Source organism: Cervus canadensis, chromosome 7, assembly GCF_019320065.1.
Source record: "Cervus canadensis isolate Bull #8, Minnesota chromosome 7, ASM1932006v1, whole genome shotgun sequence".
Lineage (NCBI taxonomy): Eukaryota > Metazoa > Chordata > Mammalia > Artiodactyla > Cervidae > Cervus > Cervus canadensis.
In genome coordinates this window covers 94193259-94219123 of record NC_057392.1, presented here as the reverse complement: position 1 = coordinate 94219123, position 25865 = coordinate 94193259, and the positions used below count along the sequence as shown (strand labels likewise).

Here is a 25865-nt window from a genome sequence, read left to right as displayed (position 1 = left end):
AGAGTGTTCCTTTTTCTCTTCTGTCTGTTCCAGAAATAAATATGCAACATTCCTTCAAATCTCATTGAGATTACCAATGAAGACATTTGTTGCAAGTCCTAGTGTTTTTCATAAATTTGCAGCTTTCCATGTATGATGAGTCTTCTCTTTGTAAATATTTAATGAAAGCGTATTCTTCTAGTATTTAGTTTCTGCTCAGATCTTCTTTGTGTAGTTGAAGAAGGAAGGAACTGTTCAGATAAGTTGCAGTTTTACTTTGCTTACCCAGAGATCTTGAGTTCTGTCTGAAGGAGGAGGAGGAGTAGGGGAGATTGGGAGGAGGAAGGGGAAAGTGAAAACAAGATGTAGCTCTCACAGGGGTAATGTTAGTCCTTGCAGCCTCATTCTGGGTTGACTGTGGCACCACAGCTAGCTTGGAAAGCCCCCCTTCTCTAACTGGCATAACTAATGCCACTAGAGCCCAGCTGTGCACATGCCCCCCTGTATCTGGCACGCTGTCTGTACAAACTATAAACTGAGTGTTAGTGCCTGTTATGCCTCATCACTGGGTGTGACAACTGGTGAATTATTTAGGCTCATGAAAGGTGGTCTCGCATGACTGCTCCCCCAGCTCCTCTGCCATCTTTAGGGGCTAGTCGTGCTGGAGTTCTGCTGTGGATAAGAGAACCGCTCCCCTAAGCTCTTTATTTCCTAAACACATTTTTCCTTTCCATGAGGTAAATGGTGGGTTGGACATCTCCTCTCACTTGATTCAGTTTTTCCTACAAAACAGTGTATAAAAATTGTACTAACTTTCTAACAGGAAGAAAACTCAGTTTCCAGCACAGGTATATACATATTTTACCAAAGATTATCTTATGGTTTAGCGCTTTAAAGATTTGAAAGGGAAAGTGAGGTAAATGTGTAAAGTTCAGAATATCATGTGAATTGACTGTTCACAGTTTGTTTAAAAAAAAAAATCAAACATTCAAAGAAATATATCAGCAATGTTTTAATTATTTAATTGTTGGCAAAAATAATCTAATAGACCATTATAAACATTTATATATGTTTATATAAAAGGACAGAATATATATGTTCTATTTAATTAACATTTGAGTGATCTGAAAACTACTATATTCCATGAATGACAGAATATAGAACAGAAGCTAATTATTCCATATATATATAATTACTTCAAAATATTATAGTATCCCAGTTTTAGAGTGAATCTTTAAGTATGTCCTTCTTTGGTACACAATCATTCTTTTATTCATGAAAAATCATCAAAATTTGGTAATTTATAGTCTTGTCAATATAAAAATGTTAATAGTTGCAGATTATAGAAGTTAAATGTAGTGTGATTTTCTGAACAAAAAAATACATTTGACAATATGAATATTGAGTATTATTTGAGCATAACTGTAAAAATAAACACTGAAAATTATGTTCATTTTGAACTTTTTTGAATATACCATTTTTGCAAAATAACAGTTGTTACATAGGAAATAACTAGATTTAATAAAACAATGTATGTTTATATTTGTATTACTTTAAAAAGGCTTTAATTAATTTTTCTGTACAGATTGAAAACAAAGCAGGGACTCTAGTTCAAAGCAATTCATCACAGGAAGTTATGTTTAAATGTAAAAATTTCTACAGCCTTCCTCCAAAATGCACAATGAAGAAGAAAATGTATAAAAACACTTATAAGTAAGTGATATATAAAATAAACTATTTAATTTGAAAAGTAAAATCATATGCCTGAAGCTTTAGGTATCCTAGAATAATTTACACATGCTGTAATAAGTCATTTACATAAAGAAAAAAATCCACACAATTTTCTTTTACATAGTCCCAATCAAGATATGGACTTCAGATTTTCTGAGACTTTCATGAATGTACTATCACACTCCTGCTCTCTGTTCACTTAATCATTTCAAAGAACATGAAGTCCTAGAGAAAAACAAAATACAGAAATGAGTTTTCAGCACCAAGCAGAGATCAGCTCTCAGATGCATAAATGCTAAGGGATCTGAAGAAATAAAATAACATACTTGCTAAACAAGAAAAATCAACTGTAATAAGTAGATCTAGGAAAAAGTGATAGCTTCAACTTTCCAGTTTGAAGGCAATTAAATCCTACAATTCTGTTCATTTATGGATACCTGCATGAACTTAAGTAATTCTCAGGTAATTTCTGCAAGTTTCACTATTCTTCATGCTTCTTAGAATGTTCTTCTTTCAATCTTTCTGCCTCAACTTTTTGAACTCCTTCTTTAGTAATATAACTTGTGTTGTGACTGCACATGGAGTTCCATGTACAATTTTTAGATTGTTTCAGGAGAATGACAGCCATCTTAGACTTAGAATAATATCTTAGAATTCTGGGGCCCAGTTTCATGACTTCTCTTCCAAGCCTGTCTCTCTCTGTTCCTCAGTTCGTCTTACTCCATCAGTTTCTAACCAAATCTTCATCCCTATGACTTCTAGATTGTATGGATTTTAGCTCTCTCACATCTGTCATTTTCCTTTATCCCTTTATAAAGAAATAACTGAATCTTTATAACCATTCACTTGCAGTTGCACTAATACAGTTGGTCATCAGGATTTATCATTCTAAAATTTGGATTTATAATTATTTTTATTTATACATAGCTTAAAACTAACCAGTTAACTAAACAATTTTTAGTATCTTCCCAAGGTCTATAAGAAGTTGCCCAATCTACCCTATATTCAGTTCCTAATAACCCCACTCCAGTATTCTGGACTGGAGAATTCCATGGACTGTATAGTCCATGGGGTCACAAAGAGCTGGACATGACTGAGGGACTTTCACTTCATAACCCCACCACCACCCTCCAATCCGGTATCTCATCTAACCAGACATCACTCTCTCTGCCCTATATACATCATATCTTTGGTTATGGTGTGTAAACCTTTGGTTAAACAGTTCCCCAAGATTAAGATTACAGTTTTCTTCTCATGTGAAATAAACATTTGTTGAAAGCACAATTTTTAAACAGAATTGTGGTTATCTTTAAAATTTTATATAGAAAATCTTGTCTATCCCAATTTAGATAGAATAGCATAATAAAGTCCCAGTGACTACTCATCCAGCTTAGTTCACTGATTAATCCATCCCTTATGTCCCCCTGGCTTCACTGCCCTTATTTAAAAGCAAATCTGTGATAAATAACCATTTTGTACTGAAATACTTCAGTATATACCCTTAAAAAATACGGACTGTTTTGTTTTTGCATAACCATAATAACAACATCGTTTTAAAAACCTTACTAATTATCAAATAGCCAGTGTTCACATGTGCATGAAGGTCTTGTAAATGTCTTTTTATATTGGTTTGTTTAAATCAGTATCCAAACACAGTCTACAAACTATATTGAGCTGATGTTTCTCTTTTCCTTTTCATCTTCTGATATTCGTTTGTTGAAGTAACTGAATCCTTTTCTGTATGTTCTCTCACTTTCTAGTGTTTTGTTTTGTTTTTTTTTTCTGATTGCTTCTGCATGTCAGTGTTTAAGATATTAATTTAGTGGCTCCAAACCTCACTTGCATTGCAATCATATGACAGCTTGAACACTTGATGGCTTGGTTCCATCTCCAGATTTAGTTTACTGGATCTGGGTCCAGTCCTGACGGAGGGCGTGAAAAAGCTACCCAGGTGTTCCTACTGTGCAGCTAAGGTGGAAAACCACTGCTCTGTTCCCCAGAGACCTTGACACTGGCCACATACGGAGTCATCTGGGGGGCTACACAAATGTTTAATGGTGTGCTTCTGACTTAGTTAAAGTGGGGTATGGCTTACTACTAAAAACTTCCTAATTTAATGTGAAGACAAGTTCAGAATCGATGCTGCATTCCATATATTTCCTCTCAACTGATAGCTCCATCCAAGACTTGATCAAATGTATATTCTTACTGCAGTTTGTATTTCTGTATTAGACGGTTTAATAGTGAATAAGGAAGGAATTTCCTTGTTTCACTGAGACATATTTCATTTAAACACACTAGAAGATCCAAACTCTTCTCCAAAGTACCAATGTGGGGTTTTTTGTTACTGGTGGTGGTGGTGGCTGTTTTTTTTAACCACTAAAACCAGAACTTCTCCTTAACATGTGAGATCCTTCTGTTACCGTGTGAAACTACAGACTCTCCAGAGAGAAGCTAGTCACCTGTGAACCAAGAGTAGCAGAAGAAAATGGAATTTCAGAGCTAAGATTAAACAGGACCACTTTCGATAAAACCTACAAATTTAAGGTCATTTAAATATATAAAACTTAAAAAATTATTTCAGAATAAAACTAGAGAAGCCATCTGTGCCCTAGATCAGCAGGAGTAAACTTACAATGAGGAAACACGCGCCAAGCATCACTGCCTTCATTTTCACATCAAGGTCTAACGGGAACTGGATGCCAAAGTTATCGGCGTCTGTAAATAACTCTCGAACAAGGCCAGTCCAGTGCTTGGAAATCTTGCCAACCACATACTTATCATCAAGAGATTTAACCTAAATTGGAAAGAAAAAAAAAAGGACAAAAACTTCTAGCAAACTAACAAAGCTACTTTCCAAGTAGAAGTAAAATGAAACCAATATTAAAATTATATGCCATTCATAACTGTGAACATTGTATCACTCAGTAGATGAAGGTAGATTCCTATGTTTATTTACAGAGTCATTTTAAAAACTTTATTTGCTACAGAGAACTAATATGAAAGTAGTTTAGCTGAAATAGTTAACATTTTCTATTCTCCATTACGATATACAGTAATATATTAGTTGAATCTATCCAAAATAAAATTCAAGCAGGAAAAGATACAACTATGAAATTATTCTTTGAATGAAATTTCTAAAGCCATCTGGTGGGGGGAGCAGGTAATAAATGAAACTCTAATCTGACTTCAGCTTTAAGATTAGCACAGAAAGTTGACACAGGTCGAGTGTTTAAAGGTGACGGAAGGACTCAGGAAAACATAAAAGGCCGAGAGGCTGGAACAGAGGACTGGCAGTTTTCAGTGAAGTAAAGTAACCAATAAGTAATTTGATGGGATGCCCCAGGTCAAAGCTCGGGGTAAGACTGGCCAACAGAGTGGGACTGAACAATAAAAGAGGAAGGATGTATGAAACAAAAGAACTCCAAAACAAAGTTTTTCTAATTGTATGTTTCTATCTGAATTAAAGCCCAGGCCCATGGTAAAGAACGGAACAGCTTATAGCCCATGGAATGCCCCTCACAACGTGGGCATCTGGGGGCTGGACGTAGCCCACACTTGCCAGGGTATTTATAGGCAGGGCTGTATCCGAGCAGGCAGGGAAGCGTGCTTTTCAGATGTGCACGAGGCACCACGCATGCTGGCAACATTGAAGCCCTCTCTTAGGCTGAAACCAGCCACTAAATATGGGAGATGAAAACCATTGACTCATTTTATTTGGATTTGAAGCCCTCTCTTAGGCTGAAACCAGCCACTAAATATGAGAGATTAAAAACATTGACTCATTTTATTTGGATGTAGATAGTTAAGCTCTTTAAAAACATGAAATAAACTCCTACTATGAATGCTGTGATTCAAACTGCTGGGTTACTGTTCATCAAACAGTCATTTCAGTGTCCTCCCTCTGAAATTGGTATACTTCCCTGCTCACTGAAATTAAGACGCGGCCACGTTCCTTGTTTAACCAATGGAGGCTTAATGGATGTGACACCAGCAGAGATCTTAGACAGCAGAGACCGTGGCCTTGGTCCTGCTCTCCAGTGATCGGCCACTAAAAAAGCATGATCCAGGCAGCTGCTGTTCATGCAACTCCAGAGCGGACACACCTGGGGCAGACCTGAGACCAACTTACGGCCTAAGTCAGGCCCATCTGTCTAAGCCTAGGTATGTCCTCCAGACGCAGCTGACCTTGAGATCCATAAGCATGAGGATAAATTCCTGTTTTCTTAAGCCACTGGGTTTTAGGGGCTGTTCGTTGCGCTACAAAAATTCCCTAGTGCACACTCGCATGCTTCATCTGCTAACAGCTGTCCTCTAAACATCTATACCTTACATTTTATTTTTAGTTTAATTTTTGAAAAATTTTAAATGAAATATACAGAAGATAATTTATCAGCCACCACAATCCTACTACTAAACTTACAAGATATTAAGATTTCCTTTTTTTCTTTTTGATTCCTATAGAAAGGAATTTAAAAATTCACCAAAAATTTATGTAAGAAGTAGAATATATAAATTTTTAATGGAAAGGAACAGAAAAGCATATACGGATGTACAACTGGAAAGTCAATAGGACTAGATGATTTTTAACTAAATTCTAAAAAAAAAATTTAAAAACAAAAACCTATATAATAAAATGATTTCAATTTCTAGAAATAATAAACATATTATATTACTATTACATTGATTAACTTATAAATTTAATACAAATAACTGATAAACTATTCTAAAAGGAAATCTACAGGTTCATTATAAGGGGGCCAGCCCTACTCAGTTTTAGAATTTGTCCCTTCTGTAGAAATTGTCCAGTTTAACAGATTTTATGCTTATACAAGATAGTTGTGGTATTAAGATTAAGTTTTATAGTTGTTCGACTTTTAAGCATTTGCATCCAATTAATTTGGGCTGTAAGTCTGGGCCCCATTTGTCGAAAAATTGCTGAAATGAAGTTTCTTGAGGTAGTAAATACACAGATAAATTGTGATTTCTAATTACTTTAATACAAGGATAAAGGACAGATCATAGAGAAGCATGGTAGGGTAGTACCTCATATATTATTGTTGTTAAAATTCTCTTTGCGTAGTTGGGCTTTTTGTAGGAACTCAAAGATGCCAGAGATTCTGAAGAGGGCTTAGAGCACTGATAGCCTGTGTTTCAGACTAAGGAAAGACCATATGCTTTGGAAACCAGACGTTAATGACTAGGTTAATGTTCCACTCAAAAGGGATAATATACAGTGCCTCTACACAGAAACCACCATGTTTAAAGTTTATTAACTAGGAAAGCAAAACCTATAAACATTATCACATGTCTTACCTCAAAATGAACATCTGCACAACAGCTGCAGGCAACACATGGACCAGAAATTCTTAGCACATCCTCTCGCCTCTCATTTTGAACTGTAAACTTTGGCAGGCAAGGGTGCCAGGTCTGAGTAACGTAACCTACTGGGACACCAGGAGGAGCCTGGATTTCTATCTACAAAAGCAAAAGAATATATAAATTGTTTGTCAGACACTGCTCTAAGCACCAGTTAACTCACTCTATGTCCTTACCAGGTCGCTACTATTACCCCTATTTACAGAGTCAGTAAGGGGGGAACAGAGAGGTAAATTAACTTGCATCAGACCCCCCAGCGGCGGAGTGGAAGAGAGAAGACGCCAGCTCGGGGAGCCACATGCCCCACACCCACTCTGGAGTGCTGCTCTATCCGTCTCGTGTATTTTTAAATTTCCATACTTATGAAAAATGTCTAAATTATTAAGAGCTATTTTTTAAACTCCTTTAAAAATAGGGGTTTAGATGTATGGACAGAGTCCTGATCACTGGAGCAATCTTCAAATAAGGTCAGTAGTGCTAAGACAGAAACAAGATGGGGCCTGGAATCTTGAAGCTGAACCTCAACTCCGCAACCTTGAGAGCATCTCGGCATGTTCATGTGTAACTGAGGACTTCCTAGATCTGTTTATTACGGCCAATCATATGCTAACCTGCTCTATAAATTGTAAAGCATATTCTATCAAACTCTGTTTTACCTCAGCTATTCTTGAATATTATTATATCTAAACTAATTGACTTGGAAAACAAAATAATTCAGCGTGAACAACTTCAGTTATCCTTTCAAAAATCAGTGCAGTGTTAGACATCAAATACCCATGTGCTTGTAGTTCTGTCTGCCCGGCTCTCACAGCGACCTGTGTGGACGACTGAGCAGCCCGGCAGCACTGGTCTCAGGCCAGTGGAGGTACAGGCGAAGGTCAGCTTCCTCTAACACTCTGCGCCCGGGGTCCCCCCGAGACCCATGCTCTCTGTCAGAGGGCTGTCAAGTGCTACGGAAGAGACACCTGGCCTTTACGGGCCTGAAGGTGCTCACAACTCGCCCTGTCCTGTAGTAGGAATTACAGGAACTCAAATATACTACTTTTTCAAATGGAGAACTGAAAGACACAGGAACTGAGATTTCCCAGAGGGAGCCTCTACTAGGGCCGCTCCCCGCGTGTGCATTCGCGCTCAGGCACGTCTGACTGCGTGTCCCTAGGCTGCAGCCCACCAGGTTCCTCTGTCCATGGGGTAGCTCAGGCAAGAACACTGGAGCGGGTGGCCATTGCCTACTCCAGGGCGTCTTCCCAGCCCAGGGGCTGAACCTGCATCTCTTGGGTCTCTTGCACTGGTGGGCAGGTTCTTTAGTTGTGTCAGACTCTTCGTGACTCTATGGGCTGTAGCCCACTGGGTTCCTCTCCCCATGGGATTCTCCAGGCAAGAATACTGGAGTGGGTCGCCATGCCCTCCTTCAGGGTATCTTCCCAACCCAGGGATGGAAGCCAGGCCACGCACATCTACCTGCACTGGCAGGAGGGTTCTTTACTGCTGGAGTTACCTGGGAAGCCCTGCTTAGCTCCCTGCAGGTTGGCTAAAATTATGTGATGAACATGTGTGTCCTCTTCCTCACTCTTCTGACCACTTGCCTCTGGGATGGCATTTGAGGATATTCTCTATGGAACCCTCCTCTGGCTTTGGCCAGGCCCTCGTGGTCATTTCAGGTGAGGGACGTGACCCGGGGCTCTCCTCTGGCTTTGGCCAGGCCCTCGTGGTCATTTCAGGTGAGGGACGTGACCCGGGGCTCTCCTCTGGCTTTGGCCAGGCCCTCGTAGTCATTTCAGGTGAGGGACGTGACCCAGGTGCCCTAATTCTCAGCTCTCCCTGAAGATCAAGAAGTCTGGTCTCTGAGCTCTGATCCCAGCCCGGAGGGCACACTGCTCAGGGAGGTGCGGCTGACGGCTTGCTCTTCTCCACCTGCCGCCTTCCTACAAGTTACTCTCGAGCATAAACTATAGCTGGTGAACCACACCTTTAAATCTCACTTTATTACATAAGTTCACCGGTAAGGTGAAAACCCCTACAGGACCGCTTTGCAGAGTATTTGTGAGTGTTGCCGTGATCGCTCGCCCACCTCTTGCAGGCAGCAGGGGCAGCAGCAGCAGGAACACCGCAGTGGTCTCTCCAGAGTGATGACTTCTCGGCCCAGGTTATCAAGGATCCTCATGGTGAAAGGCCTAGAAGGCCCCCAGCAATTTCGAGTACAGCAATCAGTATCCTCTGATGCAAAGTAGACCCTCTGTCCGAGGCTGTTCTTAATTTCATATTTGTTTCTAGTTTCAAAACCTGTGAGGACTAAAAACATAAAAGAGGGACTCATTATGACTACAGTATTAAAACAATAATCAGTCTATCCTAAGATGCTATAGTGTCTAGCCATACCGTTTTTAGATGGCACTTCATTTAACACAGGAGGAAGAAAAGGAAAGGTGTTTAGGAATGATCTAAATATAGAAAAAAGGAGACAGGAATGGAGGAGAGGGTATTAGAGCACAGAGAAATGTGGAGTTTCTATGAGACACAAGGGGTTCCCAGGTGGCACAGAGGTAAAGTGCCAACGAATGCAGGAAAGGCAAGAGATGGGGGTTCAATCCCTGGGTCAGGAAGATCACCTGGAGTAGGAAATGGCACCCTACTGCAGTATTCTTGCTGGGAAAATCCCATGGACAGAGGAACCGGCGGGCTCCCGTCCCTGGGGTCGCAAAGAGTGGGACACAAGCGAGCAACTTCACGCCCGTGCACACGCCCGTGCACACGCCCGCCCACAGCCCTCGCTGGCTGAGTCACAGGGCACCAGCGGTCATCCCGTACGGAGCAGTCAAAACCAGAGGCAAAAATCAGCCCCTCATGTTGGTGTGGATGGATCTAGATGAAGATGTTCTTCACAAGTTCCATCACCATGACCTCCCTTACGTGTCTTTGCCATGCCTTAGACAGACCCTGACTCTGCCTTTAAAAGAGCCACCCTTTACTTCAGTATCCACCTGTCAAATATTTTATGTAAAAAAGTTAAAGTAATCATGAAATGGGATCTATTACCTAAGTGTTTCTTAAGTAGATTAATCTCTAACTTCTTCACCTTGTTTATCTGTAAAGTGAGGTAAGTGAGCTTACACAATCTGTTTCTTTCTAGTTTCTTAAAAAATGAAAACAAATAAAAGAATTCTACTGTTTTGTCTTTATTGTCTCTTAAGTTTTGAACTGGGACATGTACTAGTGTCCTGTCATGTCTCAGGTGCTAAAAAATGAACTGAGTAATCTTTTCTCTATACTACTTATAATGTTAAAATATAAACTTGCAATTTAAGACAAAAAATAAGAAAATTAGATATCCTTTTTTAAAAAACTGAAGAATTTATAATTATTAAATTTGAAATTTATATTTCATGACTAATGCATATATATTTTTTCAAATATATATAAAACTTATAAATCTGAAAACTATAAATGGAGTGCTATATAATGTACAGTGTCTGATTTTTTGGTTTTTATAATATCAAAAATAAACCCTACAATGAATCATTAAAAAAACTGAAAATTCAAATTATCATACTCTTTTCCAGAGAAAATATAGTATAAACAAACTAAAAAAATGAAAACATTATGAGACTCCCGGGTGGTCCAGTGGTTAAGACTACGCTTCCACTTCAGGAGGTGTGGGTTCAATCCCTGGTCAGGGAACTGAGATCTCAGGACCAAAAAAAAAAAGAGAACATTAAATTTCTAACAGTGAACATCACAAGTGATTTAAGTGAAATAAGCAACAATTATATATTCTAACCAAATATTAACCATATTACTATAGTAGTACAATTCACTTTATTATTCCTATCAGTGGTAAAGAACTTTGCAGAGATGTGAAGAAAGATTTAATAGATATATTCTAAAATCTATTAGCGTTTTCACTGAATTGTCTGTAAGGAAAATACATCGGTGCGTGAATTTACCCAGGTTCTCTTTCCCTGGCAGCAGTCCTGAAACATCTACTGGCTTTCTTAAGTTTCCTTTGCCCCTGAGGAGCTCTGGGCCAAAGGAAACAACTGTAGGAATCAGGCCCCACTCATAGGAGCAGCAGGACACTCTAGGAAGTCAGGCGTGGCTGACTGGTCAGCACCCTTCAGTGTGGAGGCCCTGTGCCAAGGTGATAATTCATAGCCCGTGGAACAAAGGTTTTATAGTGCTCATCTGAACTCCCAAGAAAAACCATGGACAATAATGAGGTTTTCCAAAACATCCCCATCCCTCCAAAGTCAGAGTTCATCTACTTTGGAAGTGTAGTAACTGAACTACTGCATGTGGCTCTTTGACAATCTCAAGCTCATCACAAACTGGGGGAAAAAAAGTTGAAAAGATAGAGGTTAGGGTGGGTTAGAGATAGAATCACTGAAGTGATTTCTAGAGAGAAGATTGAACAAAAGTAAGTTTTGATTGGTTTCCTCCCAAGTCATGGTCTGTATCATGAGGACAGATGTCCAGCTTAATGGTATTTTACCACTTGACTATTAATTTCAAAAAAATGAACTGCTGATGATCCTTATCAGGATTATCATTATCACAGATAATGGTTTTTAAAACCAGGTTTAATTTCAACATCACTGAAAGTGTTATATCTGTGTTTGATGATATGCTTTTATCTACATAAATGTCCTCTCTTCCTAGAAATATGATAAATACAATGAATATATACCTTCCAGAAGTTCCATTTGCTGATGAATCAATAGCTGATCTATCTATTATAGGAAAAAAAAAAAAAAAAAGAGCTGTAACCATGTTATTAAGCCAAACAAAATAACATCAGTGTTTGTATATTTTAAAAGAATGTATATAATCAGTTATCAACATTTATCAATACTATCAATAGTTAATAACTGTTTATTTCACATCTAGGTATAAAATTAAAGTTAGTATATTTTTAAAAACTACTGAAATGTGTTTATTTTTAATGTGGACAAATTCAGGGCAAACAAAATTGACTTACACTGGAATCCCTATAAAATTAGAAAAAAATGTTCCTTCCAGAAAGGGCCTAAGAAATATTAAGACCTTTTCATCCATTTAAAGAGCTTTTTTCTACAAATAAAAACACTTTTCTTTTAAAGTGTGCTTGATATCATTTGTGGTAGGTGATGATTCCCCAAATATATTGTAAGGGCTTAATTTTTCTTTAAAAAAATATACTTAGGGTATTTCTTTTTTTTTTTTTTACTTAGGGTATTTCTTAGGGAATTTAGGAACTACCAAAATTCTTATAGTATATGCTGCCCAAGTGCATTATGGGAAATTAGTGCAGAATGCAAGAGAGACAGCTCATTTACTGAAAACTAACTTACCAAATTTCTAATGGCAAGCAAATACTAAACCTCACATTGCTGAGGTAAGCCGTTATGCTGTACATTAAAACCCAGGAATGTTTTTTCCTTATTGGTAGCATTAATAAAATTGGGTCTTCCAAAACACAAGAGCAACATAAAAATGTAATTTTCTAATTATTATAAAAGATAGGTCATATTATACACAGGTTATTAACTCCTTTCTTAGTACCACTTGTGGAAAATGAACACTAAATTGAGTTTGATGTTTCTTTCCAACTCCTGGAAAATTATTCAGTGTTGGGCACAGTTTTCAGAGCCAAGGTCCCGGAAATAAAAACTTGTTCCTACTTCCTGTGCATTTTGATGTTGAGCAAATTATGTAACTTCTCTGGACCTAAGTTTCTTCTTCTGTAAAATGGTGATAATTATAATATTTACATATCACATAATTTTTTAAAAAGAATTAAATGAGTTAATACATATATTATACTTAGGGATAAAGCATGGAAAAATAGTGCTTACTAAAGGTTTGATATTGGCTGTTACTGCAGATTATATTCAAGATCATAGAACACACAATTTCCTAAAACATTTGCATTTTGCTGTAAAAGTAGACCTGACCTAGAAGAATTAGAGTAATTTGATAGTAAAGTTGTTTACTGTTTCACACTTTTGTGAATTAGTCAATTGTTATTCTCATTAAGTAAACTGGGAGCACAGTTTTGTTTTTAATGAGTGTTTTAGGTATTGAATTACCTGAGTTAAATACTCCAGTCCTGGTGGGCAGTTTAATGGAGGCAGTGGTGCTGGCATCCATGATACCTGGGTGGGCTCACCTGGGTGACTAGTCACTGGCTGGTGTTGGACAGGGAAGCCAGCTGGGCCAGGACTTGCATAACCAGCTGGTGGCACTGGATAGCCAGCCTGGGGGCCAGGACAGCCAATATATCCCGGAGGTCCTGAAATACGAACATGGGAAATAATTCGTAACTGCACAGAAAAATGCAAACCAAGTCTTTTAGGATCACCCCGGTTGTCTACAAACTACAATTCCTACTCAGAAATCCTGTAGAAACAGGATTCTAAGATAATGTTAAATCTTAAGATATTTAAGATTCTTAGGATTCTAAGATATTTTTATCTGTCAGTGATTTTTCATTGAGATATCTGTGATTTCATGTCCACTCCTATTTTGAGGGTTTTAGGCTCTGTGTACAGAGTTGCCACACAGACTTACCCTCATCATTCAAAACTCAGATGAAAATATGCCTGAAAACCAAGGAAGTAAAAGAAGGTCAACAAACAATCTAGAGTCAGGTACATAAAACTTCTGAAATGGCTTCTTGAAAAAGGGGGATGGCATTGAGTAGAAAGCCCAGAACAGAGGCTCTGAGTCAGCATTTCTGTAGCCAGGCCACCTTGTGAAAAAAATGGTTCTAGAATTCTAACAAGTGGCGTCTCCTACACGTGTAGATTTGACAGCAGTTTTGTCCCTTTCTTGCATACTCGACATCTGGAGACCCTTCTGGCTGTCACAGTTGGAGGGCAGAATTAGCATCAGGTGGGTAGAAGCCAAGGGTGTTGCTAAATAGCCTAAAAGAACAAGAACAGTGCCTGAAAAAAAAAGAACTATCCTTCCGAAAATATCATGGTGCCTTTGTTGAGAAACCCTCATAAAGAGGTAAAGGCGTGTCATTGCTTCCACTAGTTCAGATACCCACCCTGGGTTAACAATTTGCCTGAAGTTTGAACCCATGGTGTATTCCATTCCTAAAACTCTCCACATAGGGGAAAAAAAAAAGTTTATTATGATACTTATGTTCCAAATTTAAATTTCACAATTTAGCAAGTCTCTGGAAAATACAACTTGAGAATCAAGGAAGGTAAAAACTTCTAGCAAGCAAAATTGTCTCAAGTATTTATTAAGCACAGTAGAGGAAGAAATTCAATAGGTATTTATTCTATTCCACATGAATTTGTGATTACAAATATGAAGCTTTGTAACTTTATAACTTAAATGAATAGTCTACAGAGTAACTGTTCCATAGGAATGTAATGTAACTTCAAAGAAATTACTGTGTCCTACAATATTTTAATAGTTGTTTGTTGTTTTCAGTTGCTAAATCCTGTCGGACTTTTTTGCAACCCCATGGACTTAGCCAACCAAACTCCTCTGTCCATGGGATTTCCCAGGCAAGAATACTTAGTGGATTGCTATTTCCTTCTCCAGGGGACCTTCTCAACCCAGAGACTGAACCCATATCATCTGCATTGTCAGGTGGGTTCTTTACAATTGAGTCAGCCACCAGGGAAGCCTCACCCATTAGGTACTGTCTGTAACATTAACATATCTATTTTTAAACAGCACTGACTATAGTGCAAAGATCAAACCACAGGAAGCCAGTGAGGGAGAGATGTGAATTAACTGGTTACATTATTAGCATCATTAAATCCTCACAGGATTCTTTGAGAGAATAGTTATTTTCCAAATCAATGGATTAAACAGACATATGGAATTACCTGAAATAATATTTCATTTACTTGAAGCCCAACTGATTTAATATATTACAAATATAATAGCAAATACTTGTCATTTATTAATTGTAAAGCATTGTGCTGGGTGTTTTACACATAGTCTCATTTAATTTTCAGACCACCTGAATTAGAAAATATTATGCCCATTTTATACATAAGAACTGAGGCTTGGAGGTACAGCAACTGGCTTAAAACCACTACACAATGATTAAATACAAAAGCCAGAACTTGAAGCCTGATCCTGTCTCTCTATGCGATCCAGTCTCTCTCTGACTGTTTTTGCACTTGCATAATGGGGATAATGAATAGTATTTACCCTGTTAATATTTCCTGAGAACTAAACGAGTTATTCCACAATCCATCACTGTTGTTAGCATCATTATCATAAAAGACCTGTGCTACATGAGCCTTAGACTTGAGAAATAAAGTTGAGCTATTTTTCTCACAAGCTCTCCAGTCTGGTTATAACCTAATTATGTACCATCTACTGTTATTTAGTCATGGGTGGATTAAAATATCCCCCAAGTGCTAATAATTCTCTAAACACCAACCATATAAAAATTTCAAGTAGCAGTTCTCAGCCCTGGCTGCACGTTAGAATCACCTGGAAATTAAAAAATTACTAATCCCAGGGTCCCACAACCATAGCCCCTGCTTCAGTTTTCCTGGGATGGTGCCCTGGTACTAGTGTTTTCGACAGTTAACAAGTAGTACTTAAGCTGAGGCACCTCTGAGAGCGATCATCTTAGAACCTCGGCAGTCTTTCTATGTCACATTTTTTTTAAACACAAACATCGGGAGGAGATCAGGCTTCACTGAAAGGCTCCTGGCTAGACAGCTAAACCAGTCACTCAGTTCCAAGCAGATGTGTTTGCTCAGAGTAGAATACAAAATGTGTAAACCCTTGTGGCCAAACAGGATCCCTTTTGATCCTAAGTCCTGGTCTCTCAAAAGTAGATGCCTACTTGCAAATGAACTCTGCCATCTGGTAAAGTTCTGGAAATGCTGATGACTGTTTGTCTAAATGAAAATCTCTGAAGTCTTCTAGACAGTGGTTCAAAAAAAAAATATATTCCTTGGTGTATGTAGTGATATGACTCAGTTATTTTCTTAGAAAGGCAAGGCACAGTTGAGTATGTACATAAAAGTAAAGCTTTCACATTTCCGTATGTTTCAAAATGAAAGTGAGAATTATCCCAGGTAGCTATGTTTCTGATGAGTGAAGCTTCCATGCTTAAGCAGTTATCTCTTTTTCATGACAATCACTGAACACAATTAACCCCAGACAATAAATAACTCAAAAATACCCAGAGACAAATCTCCTAAATATGATTGAATGACCATAATTTTCAGAACAAATTGAGAATCAATAAAATCTGTTACTGAATATGTATATTTTGGTTTTCAATTTACGTGAAAACTTATATTTCATATGCTGTCAACTCACTACTGTTTTTACTATCCTGTATATAAAAAAATATTTTAATGATCCTTATGATAACATATAATCAAAGAAAAAAATCAAGTACTACACTGTCAATTTCATTATTGCCCCTTTAATAAAAGACACTACTAAAATACACACAGAGATAGGCACACACATACAGACACACACACGCACATCCTTTGGGGAATGTCCATACTGGTAAATTTTGTTTTGTTTTTTTTATTCTTTAAGCAAACGTTTACCTGGGAATGCTGCTGATGGATATTCAAGGGGATACCCACCTGTTAAATTTGTTCCTGGGTGTGGAGCATTCATTTGCACATCTGTAATTCAACAAAAGGTAAACATACCTTCTTAAAAATATATATACATATCAGAAAAATGCATAGTTCTTAGATAATTTCATTTACATGCTCTCGTGTTGTATTGAAACAGTGTGGATTCTTCACTTAACAAAAGTTGTGCCGGTTATCAAAGGTAATTTGCAGTCAAATCTTGGTTCAAACAAATTCTCTTTGAATAAAATAGCAGCTAAGTTACTGGGACTGAATTTCTATTTCTCAAAAAAGTTTGATGAGTGTTGTCTTCCATATTTTGATTTCGTTATGAGGAAAAAATAGATTGTTTTAAAACCACACATAGACTGTGGAGAAACAGATACATGAAACTAGTTGGATGTGGGTTTGGTAATGGAAGGATTATAGGTGACTTTAAAGCTATCTATAATTGTTGCTATAAGAATTATGTTTTAAATATTCAAAATTATACGTGTACTTCAGTATTTAAATATCCTTTTAATGCTTACTCTGGAACTACCCCCATTAAGTTTATACCATAGGGAATTCCCAGCATTTGACTGATTCTGACTGACAAAAATCATAACTGAGTTAACTACAATAAACAAACATATTACGTCTTGCTATCCGCTAATCAGTGTGCTTTGAACAGTCTCAGTGTGTGCACACGTTTCTCAGCTCCCATCTCCTCCTGTTTGCATCTGTCTAATGGTCCCTCAGCGACCGCCGTGGCCAGGAGAGGAGTGTTTCCTAGCATGTCCTCTGTCACCCCGCAGTCAGGTTCAGGGGCCACACTGGCTCTGCCTTTATGGAATTTATGATCTAGCAGACACTCCGTTTATGCAACGTTCTCCTTTCTTTCCTATGGCTTATTAATTGTAAATTCAAAATAGTTTAGTTTTGAATAATGGGGACATAGCATGAATGTAGAAGAAAAAGTTGACCAGACTTTCAATCTGACACATTTCCTGTATGTTTCTCTATCATGTGTCTTGAAAGACCACTCAGGTCATGTAATTTCACAGGAAGACTGGGTTATGCCCCACTCCTACCCCCTTTTTTTCCCATTATTGGCTTCATAATAACTTCAGCTGAATGGAGTCGATGCATACTGTGCAAATTCAGGCAACAGAGAATCCTCTACTTGAGTTAGGGCTTTTCCCCATACGGACCACAGCATACCCCAAATCATCACACATCGCTGCAATATCACAAGTCATTCTGTCCTAGCCGTCTTTTCTTTTTTTGCCCTGGCTTCAGGTAGGTGGGCCAGCTCCAGTTCTCCAGCTCCCCAGGCTCTGCCCACAGCCCCTCACAGGGCAAGATTCAACAGACCTTGAGGAAACACACTGCAAGTGTGACTTAGAGACCCATCCTTAAATGGCATGTCGCATTTTGTCACTTCTTACCAGGTACTGCTGTTTGAACAACAGTAAGTACACACACAAATCAAGGAGCTGACAGATTCAAGAAATTAGGTGGCTATAATCTCTGGGGTTTCAGTATCAGAGCAACAATCCCAGTTTCAGGAATTCCAGGGGGAAGTTATACAAAGAAAAACAATAAGTGAATGGGCAAGTGTTCAAGTGGATCAAACAGCAAATGACTTATGGATGCATTTCTGCATTTGTGCAGTGCAACTCAGAATAACTTAAAAAAATCATAGGACTTTCATATTGTCAACAAGTTATTTTATTGTTATTTCTCTATATCAGTGTGTGTGTGTGTATATATATGCACACACACACATATACATTCTACTTATGTACACATATACACACAAATTCATATATTTGTATATATGAAACTGAAGTTAAAAGGTAATTATGACCATGACCCAATCAATTTTTTAAGTGATTTGAAGAATCTTAAAGCTTACAGCAAAGAAAATAGCTTAATATTATATGAATTTACATTTTGAAAGCTTTTAGTATTGTTAATTAATATAGCATATATTAAGAAAAATCATGAAACATTGTGAAAGAAAGTCAAGGTTTCTGGCCCTAAAGAAGACCTGATATATGAAGCAAGGCTGGCATTGTGGTAGAGACAAATATCTCTTCGGTTATCTAAGTAAAGATAGAGAAAAGAGATCTTTCTGAAGACAGGATTTTTTTTTCCCATTTGATTTTTTTCTCTTCAGAAACTTAGATTTTTTTAAAAGACAAAGTCTTTTATTACATGTTTGGCCAGTATTCATCTTACTTAGAATTTTCTTGAGGAAAAAAAAGCCAGAAAATAAACATTTATTTAAACCTTTTCAAATGTGCATTTTATGAGATATATATTGGGGATGTATCTGAGCATTTTATTACAATGTCCTGGCATATTAAATCCATTGTTTATTAAATAATATGACTTGAATAGTCTTTTTTTATATATAAAATGTACAAAGAAAAGGGAAACCTGATTCAGATGAAGTGTAATATTACATGTTTTCCAGTAAGCCTAAATTTCATTATTTTAAGCCCAAGATTTCATAGGTTTATCTAAGGCTTTTTTATTTTTAAAGGGAAAGTTAGTGGTAGTGGATATTTGTGTACATCTTCTCTATAGTCAAAACACTGCCCCAGACTGCGGGTTCTGGAACATAAACAACACAAACCAAATTCTGTTCTTTCAGAAACTGAATAAAACATTTTGACAAATAACACATTAACAAGAGATTTAATATTATAGGAGTTAAATAAACACTTAGATTACTTACTTTGTTTGTCCATGATTTAACCAGTTCTGAAAAAGAAGACCTGATATAAATATATAGGTCAAATATATGTAAAAGGATACCCAGAAACTATATACACACAAGATACTCCTCTACTCATCTAACCATTGAGAATCTGGTCATTTGAACCCTTCAGTCTTGACTCTCTTTCCCACTGCTGTGTTTCTGAGTAGGATTTTAGAAATTGTGGGTCAGTCCAGGATGGTGAAGGATTTCTAAAAATCTTGGGAGGAGACGGTTCAAAGAGGAAGGAAGACAGAAAAGAAACACGTGAGCCCAAGGCCCTCCAGCTAAAAACGTGAGCCTTCCAACCTACACAACCTACAGGGGGCACGCAGCCCAGGACCGAGCCCCAGTCTAGGCGCCAGCTGTGGTCCAGCATGAAAAGGAGAAAGTTCAGCTACCAGGTCACACTACTGCAGATATCTCCGGAATTCCCAGGCCCTGAGGATAGTTTCTGCCCAGTTTGAACAGCAAATTTGAGAAGGCCTGACCTCCTGTTTGTATATCAGTAAATGATTTTTAGCCTAAAAACATACACTCAGAGGTTGGAGAAGCTGTTTTTGTCTTCTAGTGACTTGATCCCATCCTAGTCCTTCCCACTATTACCTAGTCACTACTTTTTCCATCTCTCCACCTTAAATCCCAGCCCCTGTATGCATATTAATTATAATTAACACATTAAGCCAAAACTTGCTACTTGACTGTTTTATCTGGACCTGCACTAATGTGAATCAGCTCAGCCCTTTCCAGGCCTTCTCCCGTCTCTGCTGCCCCTTTAATAACTCCAACTACCGTGTTACCCTAGATGAGGAGTAAAAGTCAACTGATCCTTCCATATCCTTAACTAAAATCTGGTGTTCCCGAGAAGAAACCACACCCTTCCTCTCCTCTTCCAAATTACTGATTTGTCATTGCCTGCCATAAGCATAAATTTTAATAATACAGCAAAGCTCTTAAATATATTCCAATTATAGTCACCTCTTAATTATATATATTCAAGAAGTTCAGTAATGGGTTTTCTTGACCTTGGAATAAATTAAAAAAATATGTTTCTTGTTGCAGTGTTGACTTTCTGGATTCTCTTAGAACAATAATAACCACTGTTAGCATTAACTAGTCAGAAACCAAGTACTATGGACCTCCTCAGGCCAAAAGAACAAAAAAATTAACATCTTATGTTTTTCTGCAGTTATTCTAGAACAGTGAACAATAAACTGAAAAACAAATGTAACAAACATATGCCAAAAGTTTTCAAAAACCATATTAGTGTTTTATGTTCTATCACATGAAGAACTAAAAAAGAAGACTAAATTCTTATATACAATAAGCCATGCTTAATTTTGTCAACACTCATTTCTGTGATCAAAGAGTGCATATTAAAATTCATACTCATTATCTTCAAGTGTACTAAGTTCCTTAACATACGTAAAAATTTAAAACCTAATAAATTCTGGAGTAGAAATGGGTTCAGTTCAGTTCAGTTCAGTCACTCAGTCATGTCTGACTCTTTGCGACCCCATGAATCGCAGCACGCCAGGCCTCCCTGTCCATCACCAACTCCCGGAGTTTACTCAAACTCATGTCCATCAAGTTGGTGATGCCATCCAGCCATCTCAACACACTAGACTAAACAGCTCAAGTTTTTACCTTACACTGTTTCTCACAGGATCACTTTATAAATATGATTAGTTTTTTAAAAATGTTATATGACTCTTTAATCAACTAAGTAATTTTACGGAAGTACTGGTTCAGTCATTCTTCCCTTTCCTAAAAGGCCAGAAGGAAACTCAGTTCAAGGAAAAATCCCAAATAATACCTGGAGATATTATTTTTAGAATTAAATAATTTATTTTTATGAGAAAATCACTGAATTAGTAAAAAAAAAAAAATCATTGTTTCTGGAGGGCAAGTCTATCATTTGAAATGGAAAAAATTGTTTTAATTTACAATGTATTTCTTATCATTTTGTTGTTTGATCCTGGGAAATCCAGTGTCAGTTAGAAACAAAGAATGTGCTAAAAACGAATGCTGTGCATCACATTAGAAATAGGTGGAGGCTCTTAAATAACAGAGAAATAAGTTCCCAAATCCTTGCCAAATGAGTACTAACTATGAACATAAGGGTGTTTACCTTTCATGAAGCCAGAGATAATTCCCTCCTTACACAGAAATCCAAGGAAGGGAAACTTAAATAGACTCAGAGCTAATTTGCTCATATTTACATTTTCCCTTCCTACCAGGTCACATTACTTTTGAGTCTTAACCTATAGCTTTGTGAGGATGAGTATCTGTTGGTAAAATGACAACAGAACAAAATCCGGGTCCTCAATTTCCTATAGGTTTTAGAATTTTCACAATTTCATAATATCTCAAGCAGGAAAAATGGCATGTCATAAGCTCTGGTACAAAATGTGAAGTAACAGTGGAACCGTTACATGTGCCAGGTAGAACAACATATTTGTGGGCTAAAGACATCCACCATGTTCATCCCTGTCTGGTCTCCTTTGCTGCTTTAAGGATCTTTTGGTTTTTTCAAACTTAATGTTTGAGACTGTTTAATGATATTAAACATTGATTAGTTTACTAGATTTATTAGATTACTTAGTTGATTAGTTGTTAATGACATTACAAGATATAACGTCACTCAGGTTTGGAAATGACTGGGCTGTGTGTCCTGGATGAATTAATTAGCTAATTAATTCAATATAACTTTTAAATAATGTCTTCCATTAACTTTTAAATAATGCTCCTAGTAAGAAATAAATCACAGAAAGGCTTCCAAGAAAATCATATTTATCTTGTAGTGATAAAAAAAGATCTCTAATGAAATCATATTATATACTGCACCACTGGAATCAGCTTCAGGACAAAGACAGAACTTCAAATTATAATTGGATTACTACACACTCCTAATCTGCTAAATGAGAGCATCTGAGGAAATTAAAGCATCATACACGATACACATATAAGCATATCTCTGTCAGATTTATTCTATCAGACCTATTCAATTGGTGCTCTGGGATATTAATCATAAACCTCTTCTACCAGGAAGAAGGAGAAATAGTGCAGCTCATACACAGTTATGTTCCCACAATTCATATTCCAGGAAACCCTTTGACCCATCTCTTGGGGTTCTGAAGGTTCTATCTTTGTGTCAAGAAATACTAAAGTACAACCTGCAATTCAAAGGGGAAATGTCCCTAATTTTTGAAAGATTCTAAAACTACTATGCCTATAAAGTAGGCATTAACTAGATTTGGATTACTTATCCAAATCCACTTCTTAGTTGCCTAAAACCAAGCCAGTTAACATTCTTCTCCAAGTCCCAGGATGGGAATATGTGTTATTATTTTAGGAAAACATTACTGCTCTAAGCACAGTCCCAGAATTCTATATCCTTAACTTCCTATGAATAAGTGAAAATGAGGTACTAGACTAGGGGGGGCGCAGTGTAAAATCAACCAGGCTAGAGAGAGAGGTGTGTGTGTGTGTGTGTGTGTGTGTGTGTGTGTGTGTGTGTGTGTGTGTGTGTGTGTGTGTGTGTGTGTGTGTGTGTGTGTGTGTGTGTGTGTGTGTGTAGTGTAAAATCAACCAGGCTAGAGAGAGAGGTGTGTGTGTGTGTGTGTGTGTGTGTGTGTGTGTGTGTGTGTGTGTGTGTGTGTGTGTGGGCGCAGTGTAAAATCAACCAGGCTAGAGAGAGGTGTGTGTGTGTGTGTGTGTGTGTGTGTGTGTGTGTTGGGGGGGCAAGGCATTGAGGCAGGGGGAACTGAATGGGTAGAAGTCCTAAGTGAAAATGAGGTACTAGACTAGGGGGGGGCGCAGTTTAAAATCAACCAGGCTAGAGAGAGAGATGTGTGTGTGTGTGTGTGTGTGTGTGTGTGTGTGTGTGTGTGTGTTGGGGGGGCAAGGCATTGAGGCAGGGGGAACTGAATGGGTAGAAGTCCTGTGGCTGGAGTAAGGGAGCTTGGTTCATTCAAGCTTATGAAGATCTGTGGGTGAGGAGAGATCATTAGACAAGAGGATGGACAGGTGGGCAGGGAGCAGTTCTTATAGGTTTTCTGTCTCTCTAAACTCTCAAAAGCCAGCACATGGACTGTCAGGACGAGATACTTAACTGGTGCTTGTTGATTCAACAGGGTGATCAGTATTATTTCACTCCCTTCAGTCAGAAAGAACAGTTGTGAAGGTTGGCAAACCTGTGACTCAGCCAGCTTACCTGATACTTCTATCCAACTGCAGAAACCTACTCATTTCCCTTTCCATTTATTTTCCATTTCTTTGTGCTTATTCAGCATTCAAAGCCCTACAATCCTCACACTTGGCCTGGTGCTATTAAGAGAAAGTTCTGTTGTCAAGAAAGTTCCAGGAAGAACAAGGGTACTCTGAATCGCCTGATACTTCCCACCAAGCAAGTGACACCTACATTAACCATGCATCTCAGATTGTTAAACTAGGAGAAATACTTCCTGCCTGTTCCTGGAACAGGGAAGTGGCTGTGCCAGGACTTGCTGGAATAGCCGTCTAAATAAACCACATGGGAACCAGACAGTGAGCCTGGAGAAGCAGGGGCTTGGTCAGATATTAAAAGTGATAAATCTAACGTTACTGAGCATATTCTGCAGTGCCAAAGTTATACATCATACTCTACTCTTGTAACGTTTGATCGTCACCCAATTTCAGATATGAGCCAAGAAAGGAATGTGTAGGAGGAAAGTGCCCAGGAGTCCACAGATACCAAGTAGTACAGACACGTTTAAGTCGGGCAGGTGGATTCCTACTTTACCTTCTACGTGATAAACCACCTGTCTTGGCAATTCTTCCTGTGTTTCAGGGTGCCTAGCACAGTTTTGGCTCCAGCCACAATCCTAATTAATACTTTCTGTTCAAAGACAGCTAGCAGGCTCTATTAATCGTTCCTCTGATTTCCCTCAAATGCTGGCAGATAACCCTTGAGTCCGTGTTCTGGTCATGATTCAGCGCGGCTCCCGGTCGTTAAGAGATGGACTAAGCTAATTCGAACCTACAAGGCGGTTTCAGGCAGGAAACACCTTGACCTTGGAAAGATTCTGAGACTGGCGGGGATGGGACTGGGACGGGCGGCCCCGGGTTCAGTCCCCGCTCAGCTTCGGCGGTCGCTTTCCTAGGCCGCTGGGGCCCCGGCCCCCACCCGTTACCCCCAATCTCAGCGCAAACGCAACCCGCCGGCCCTCGCGCCCCTCGCCCCAGAGCCCCTCCGCCCAGCCTGCGCGCCCGCGCCCGCTGCCCGCCCACCTGTCGGCACCGCTGTCCGGCGCTGCCTGCGGGGAGAGGAGCTCGGGGAACTCGGGCGCGGGGCTGGTGCTCTGCTTCCGACGCTCGGCGCTCCTTACCCGCAACCTTGGCTGGAGAGAGGCCCAGGCTCCCGAGAGACGTCGGCGACGAAACCCGTGGTTTCTGGTTTCGTTTCTTAACTCCTGGGTAACAAAGCGGTTCCCGCCCTCTTCCGCCCTGGGCGCTTCCTCGTCTCTGCACGAGACCTGGGGCTCGACCGCCGCCGGGGGCGGCGACGGAGGCTGTCGGCTCCTTTCCGTGTCCCCAGAGAGGCTCCAAAACCTTGGGTCCTGAGGCTCAGGGCCGCGAGGAACTGGGAGGCCGAAATCAGCTGGAAACGTAGAAAGTCGTTAACCGGCAGTGGCCGCCTCGGGGGGCTCCGGGGGCGGAGTTCAGCGGAGTCTCCTTTACCGTCGCCTTGGCCGACCTCTGTCCCCGAGAGTCCCGCGGCTTTCCAGCGGGGAAGCAGAGGGCAGCAAAGAGCACACACGGCCACGAGCCGCGTTCTCTCTTTAAACACGCCTTTTTCTGCTTCGCTCTCTGCTCTCTCTGCTCCTCTCCTCTCTCTCTTTCCACTAAATGACGCTTAACTCCTTTGAAGAGCCCCATCAACCAGGTCCTTGAGAATGTTTGCTGCTTACAGCGCTCCTACTAGCAAACAGGCACACGAAGACAATATTTGTTAAAATGAAAGATTCATTGTTGTTTTCAATTCACACTTTTATTTACCAAAGTGACACATGACCTTCTAAACTATTAAATATGGAGAAGTGAGACGTGCCTTGCCTTTTAGCTCTCTGATTGCTAATTATCTACTGCAGAAGGAGTAGGAAAACTGTGGAGATCCAGTCCGTTGCATTACAATGTTATTTTTCAACCTTCCCTCTTCTATGAATATTGTTCTTGAATCTCTAGACGTTCTGTTTTCTTTTAACAGAAGAAATCTCCATCTTGCTTGCTGCTGCTGCTAAGTCGCTTCAGGCGTGTCCGACTCTGTGCGACCCCACAGACTGCAGCCCACCAGGCTCCTCCGTCCACAGGATTCTCTAGGCAAGAATGCTGGAGTGGCTTGCCATTTCCGTCTCCATCATCTTGCTTAGGGTTGGCTTATACCATTGCCACATTCTCTCCATGGCAGTAGAGAATGAGGG

At 39.1% G+C, this 25865-nt stretch overlaps 1 protein-coding gene across 5 annotated transcripts; it reads right to left on the bottom strand.

Annotated features, from left to right (window-relative positions):
- Positions 1-976: 976 nt before the first annotated feature.
- On the bottom strand, positions 977-25176 carry LOC122445080 (phospholipid scramblase 2). Of its 5 annotated transcripts, none has more exons than XM_043474075.1 (9): positions 24676-25176; positions 19384-19423; positions 16662-16703; positions 13155-13357; positions 11774-11816; positions 9161-9381; positions 7027-7188; positions 4346-4507; positions 977-1935 (listed from the first exon to the last, which is right to left on the bottom strand). In XM_043474075.1, the coding sequence occupies exons 2-9, from the start codon at positions 19394-19396 to the stop codon at positions 1906-1908; spliced, it is 876 nt and encodes a 291-aa protein (XP_043330010.1). In that variant the 5' UTR covers positions 19397-19423; positions 24676-25176; the 3' UTR covers positions 977-1905. The 5 variants fall into 5 exon arrangements, with proteins under 5 accessions (XP_043330010.1, XP_043330008.1, XP_043330009.1 ...); XM_043474073.1 differs by having other exon boundaries at positions 19384-19409; XM_043474074.1 differs by having other exon boundaries at positions 19384-19409; positions 24774-25176.
- Between the last annotated feature and the right edge of the window lie 689 nt (positions 25177-25865).